This window comes from Phaethon lepturus, unplaced genomic scaffold (genome assembly GCF_000687285.1).
Source record: "Phaethon lepturus isolate BGI_N335 unplaced genomic scaffold, ASM68728v1 scaffold42783, whole genome shotgun sequence".
Classification (NCBI taxonomy): Eukaryota; Metazoa; Chordata; class Aves; order Phaethontiformes; family Phaethontidae; genus Phaethon; species Phaethon lepturus.
Genome location: NW_010531972.1, coordinates 1 through 5,391, shown reverse-complemented (window position 1 = coordinate 5,391; position 5,391 = coordinate 1). Strand labels below are relative to the sequence as shown.

The 5,391-nt window shown below is 47.7% G+C and overlaps 1 protein-coding gene across 1 annotated transcript; it reads right to left on the bottom strand.

Annotated features, from left to right (window-relative positions):
- Nucleotides 1-410: 410 nt before the first annotated feature.
- On the bottom strand, nucleotides 411-1,448 carry CYSLTR1 (cysteinyl leukotriene receptor 1). The gene has a single exon (XM_010284717.1). The coding sequence runs from the start codon at nucleotides 1,446-1,448 to the stop codon at nucleotides 411-413; it is 1,038 nt and encodes a 345-aa protein (XP_010283019.1).
- Nucleotides 1,449-5,391: the final 3,943 nt, after the last annotated feature.

The following is a 5,391-nucleotide window of genomic DNA, read 5'->3' as shown; positions in this document are numbered from 1 at the left end:
GCCCTCTTTATTTGTCAGTAGCTCCCCGAGCGCCACGTACAGCAAACGCTATGTTTACATTTCCCACTGACTCAGAGAATTAACGCTCTTTGTAGAGTTGTAAAATGAAGCAATTGCCCAAATACAGGCTTTGAAGAGTTTGTTTATGCGAGTTTATCATCAGATCAACAGTTTTCTGGTGCTGGCTGGCGGTGGCTCTTCCGTGCTAAGTGGCTGTGTGTGTCCAAGCGGCGCTCCTGGGGAAGGGGCTGGCCGTCCGTGGTGGCAGCCAAGTAGCATAAATCGAGGACCGTCCACCGTTATCATTACATCTAATTGTGACGAAGGCTGGCAAGCCTCCATCATGCCTTCTGGAAGAGTTCCGAAATCTCCGTTGCCCATCTGGGATCTTAGGGGAAGGTCTAGCCCCCTTACGAAGGGGCCATGGCTGCCTTTCCGTTCTCCCTATGGTTTTCTCCAAAGGGTTCCTCATCTTTCTCTTTTATGGAGAACTTTTTCCTGAAGGCTTGGGTTAAGCTGGAGGAAGAAGCCTTCCTAAATGTGGTAAGTCTCTTCCGAAAGTTGCCCCCTGAGAAGAAATAGAGAAGTGGGTCAAAGCAGCAGTTGGAGGCTGCCAAGGGAAGCGTTACCACGACCGATTTCTGTAGGTATATGGCATCCTCACAGCTGGCGTTCCTCAGCCGCAGCACGTGGAGGTGGACTGTACGCAGAATGTGGTATGGGGTGAAGCTGACCAGGAAGGTGGCCGTCACAATGATGATCATCCAGACTGCCTTCTTGCGGTTAGCCTGGTTCTTCTTCAAGGAATTTTTCAGCAAGGTCCTTATGATCATGGTGTAGCAGATAGTTATGACAATAAAGGGAATAATGAAACCCACAAATAGGGCAATGAAATCCAGGATCACCACCAGATTTGTCTTCGCATTGTCTTCTGGGGGCTCAAAGCACTTGGTCTTGTTGCCATGTTGGTATGTCCCGTTTCGCAGAAAGGGAGTGCTTGTCACGGTGACAAAAATCCAGATGCCAATGCAGACAAATTTAGCCTTCTTCTCCGTTACCAAATTGATGTTCTGGACTGGAAAAACGATGGCTACACAACGGAAGAAGCTCATCGCAGTCATGAAGAAAATGCTGCAATAGAGGTTGACGTACAACGCATAGGAGCTGACCCTGCATAGGAAGTCACTGAAGAACCAGTTCCCTTTGTGGACGTAGTAGATGACACGCAGGGGCAGGGTACACACACAGAGGAAGTCGGACATGGCAAGGTTCAGCATGTACACCTGGAAGGCCGTCTTCTGCCGGTATGTTTTTATGAGGACGTACAGCACAACGCCGTTGCCAACAAAGCCCATAATGCTGATCATAGAGTAGAGCGTGGAGTAGACTCGGTTTCGGAAGTCATCGATGGAGTGATGGCACGACAAGTTGTCAAACAGCGCCATCATGTTGCCTGGCGGAAGCACCGATTCTGCCTGGTGATGAATGTCAGGTCTAAGGATGAAAAAACTCAGGTGAGTTACGTAAAGCAGGACATGAAAATAAAATGTGATTATTAAAAAGGAGGAAAAACCTATCATCTCTCTTGTACAGGAGAGAGCAGCTAGGAAGGGATGCGGATCTGCGCAGAACCGTGTTATTATGACTATCCACTGCAGCCACCTTTCTCAACCTGGTACCAACAACTGGTGATGTAAAGATGAGTCACATTTTTGTCAACGGCATCCTTCTTCCACTGAATTACCGAAAAGCTCTAACTCCTCGCAAACTAAGGTAGCTACTCGCTAAAACAGCAGAGAGGAATGATGCAGGTGGCAATAGCACTGTACGATTTAAAATGTAAAGACCAAATCTGGTCCCTAATGACTGTTCAGTCCTGCCTCTCGCGTCACCTGGCAAATAATTGTCTCTCCGTACTCCACCTCCATGCCTGCCTGCATAGGGACAGGTCACTGCAGGAGAAAGTCCACAAGCAGGTGTCTGAAACAGTAAAGGAAAACTGTTTAGAAAAAAAATTTAAAAACACCCAAATGCTTTGCTCTGAAGGTTGAAGACTATTCCAAGCCAGAGTCCGCTCAGTGCATGACGAGACATTTGTCAGCTCCCCAGATGCTGCACTGCTCTCCTCTGCTCCTGGCTAGCACCATTTATTAGCGTAGCAAGTTTAAAAAATATGTATAATTACTAGCTTTGGAGAAGATATCTCCTGTTAGAGCCGACGAACAGGAAGGCTCGCGGTAGCGGAGGACATGCCGCAGGGCTCCGGTTTCCCTGGCACTGCCGGCGCAGAGGTGCTGCTGCAACACCCGGCAGACGGAGCGGGGAGCTGCAGGGCAGCTTGTGTCATGGAGAACAAACCTCTTGGTCTGGAAACATCTGCACTCTGAAGATAACTCCCTAGCAAAGGGTTTCTTCTTGGGTTTGCTTTTTTTACATTGCTTTGAGCAGTCAGACCCTACAGCCAGGGAGGGTTTTCAGATACGCTCTGCCAGTCTCTTGTGACATTTTATCATTTCCTTTTGGTACTCATTTGAGTACAGTGAGACATGACACTCTTAATTTGCATCATCCTAAAGTAAGACAAAAATACACACTTGCATATTTTTCCCATTCATTTGCAACTTCTAATGGTTCAGACGCAGAATCTCACTTGCGGTCTGAGACCATGTAACACCCCGCTGATCAGAACTGCAGGATACATACAGACTGAGGTACCAGGACTTGAACACAAAGAACGATGAAAGCCACAGCTGGGAGAAAATTGGTTATGAGAACACACACTACGTATGTGCTCAAAACTGATGTTAAACGGTACATATTTTCATCCATGAAAACAGTCTGGCAGCATTAGAGTAGAAGGATTTCCCCAGTTTCTCTCTCCGGGATATAGTGGGCATTCAGAACCACACTGGGATGCTCAAGGCTTCCAGGTTTCAGTCAAGTTTCAGCTATTTAGGAGCTTGTGCTCTTAAAACAATCCTTGCATTATCTGCAATGCACAGATGACCTTAAAGCTCGACAGATACCAGCGAGGTGGCACAGACAGGAGAGGAGGCAGAACCTGATGAAAAAAAAAAAAAGAGGATTTTTTTTTCCCCCCGGGCTGTTCGTGGGCACGTAGGGGTGTGTGAACAACCGACTGTGCGACTGCACAACGGTCTTTGGCCAGAAGAGGCAGCCAAGACTCAATGCAGCTCTACCCGGCTCTGTCAAAAGCCGACGATCAGCACATTGTACATCACTTACAGTCAGCTTAACTTGCATAAGTGAAGCTCATCCAGCGGTGCTCATTGCAAATAACCTGTTAATGAGGCAGAGGCAGTGCGTTCGCAGCTATGTCCTCGCCCTGTTCCAAAAATGATGCCTCTCGGCCACCCGGTTCTGGTGGTGGCAGAATCCAGACCCCAGCCCCAGCTTGGGTGAGTCTGGGCTTCTCGCGGCAGAAAGCCCAGAGCCGGTCTGAACACCAGGGATTGCCCCCGCCAGCCAGCCCTCCTCTGTGAGGGCCACCAGCAACACGGAGCTGCTGCCCCAGAGGAGCGCTGCAGAGGAGACTGAGCCCTGGGAGATGCTGAGAGATCCAGCCTTCATCCCACACCGCTGGCATCCTCACTTGCCTGAGGTCTGCAGTTCAAACTTGATCCTCAAGTTATGAAAAAAGCATCACTGCAATAAATGTTTTAAAATCTCCAGGATAGGGCTAAAATTGTCTGTGGTAACATTGGTCTGATTTCAACCAGTTGCTTGGGAATGGCAGGTAGTGCCATATTCTCTGAAAAAAGCTGTGTGATCCCCATTCCTTGTTTTTATCTGTCACCGTAACCTGACGCAGGTGATGAAGCTCTTGCTACCGTTACTTTTATTGCTGGGTTAATGCCTAGCAAGCAGATCTGCTGAGCAAAACGCCCCTGCCGTGCTACACGCTGGAAGAACACATTGAGATTAGTGGCTCAATTATCTCATGAAAACTCATAGATAAAAATCTCTGTACTTACCAAAGCATCATATATCAGTTCTTTCTCAGACATTAAAAAAAATAATAATCTAAACCACAACCAAGATGCTTGCGATTAAGAGGCTGGAATGATGATCTCTTCTGCACATTGAGGCTTTCTTCATCTGCCTGCACCTCTAGGCAGTTATGATCAGTATGAAGAAGGTGCAGAAAATGGGACAAACGAGGCTGCTTGGCCAACGCGGCAGATAAACAGAGAAGTTTCGCCTAAAAGGCAGGAACGTGATGTCATGCTCAAGGAAGGGAAGAGGCTGCAGATGAGGAAACGCACTGGGGGAGCTGGGCAGAACCTGCGGCTCCCAGCAGCACGTTTTGGGTCAGGTTCCGCTACCTTCCTGCTGCTGCCGACTTCCCTTCTGCCGGTTCAGCTATCCCCCTTAGAGATCACCAGGAGACACTGCTAAACATCTCAGCCCATCAACTGCCCATTAGATAAACTTCCTTATTTAATCTCTATGTCTATTTGTGCACGATTCTTAAGTGGCATTGAGCTGGATTATAAACTTTTTACCTCCTTTGGGGACTAAATTTCAGTCTTTCAGCTGTTCTTCTTAAAGATGCTAGCTGCCAGTGAACAGCCACGTGAGGTGTTTGTCTAAAAGACAGCTGAGACCTGTTATCTGTGACATTTCTAAACATAACTTAAAATGTCTTCTGTAACCCAAAGGAAAAAGGATTACAATATTGAAGCAGACTGCTAAAGTATAAGAGAGCTCCACACCTAGCGACGTATCCGTAAAAACCACAAAACCCCACAAAACACCGTTTCTTAGCTGAGGCTTTAGGCTACGTTTGCATCATGAATTTAAGACAAATAACCACTTCTGCCATTTTTTATTTGTATAGTCATGATTTACTGAATCATTTATTTACGTGCTTGGTGAATTCAGCGCATGAGGAATGTACACAGCACACGGCAGCAGCGACGGCTGGCTGGGGAAAGCATCCCAAACTAAGCAAAACCCTAAACAACCGAGAGCTTGTTATTCCCCAAGTCTCATGCAGCACCGCTGGATTTATAGCTGCTGGTGAGCAGATTATCCTAAACTTAATCACACAGTCAAAAAGGGTACCACCAAAGATACGACCATTCGTTTCAAGCGTGGACGTAAAGCCCCCGTGCCCGGAGAAACACCCGGGGAGCTGACGCAGGCCCCGGTGAATGTTTTGGGGAAAGAGGCATCAGAATTGCCCCAAAACACCGAGCACCCTTCACAACCAGCAGCTCCCTTCTGCAAAGGCAGCAGAGCTCGGCCGTAGAAAGAGGCACAGAAGGTATAACCGAAGCAAGCAGCAGAGGCTAATTCATCATTAATTATTAATAATTAGCACAAAACGGCATAACCGAGCTCCGTGGGTATTCAGCCCGGCTGCAA

What these genes read in the sequence shown, in the direction of transcription:
- CYSLTR1 (XM_010284717.1), bottom strand. Translation starts at nt 1,448, where the DNA reads ATGATGGCGCTGTTTGACAACTTGTCGTGCCATCACTCCATCGATGAC.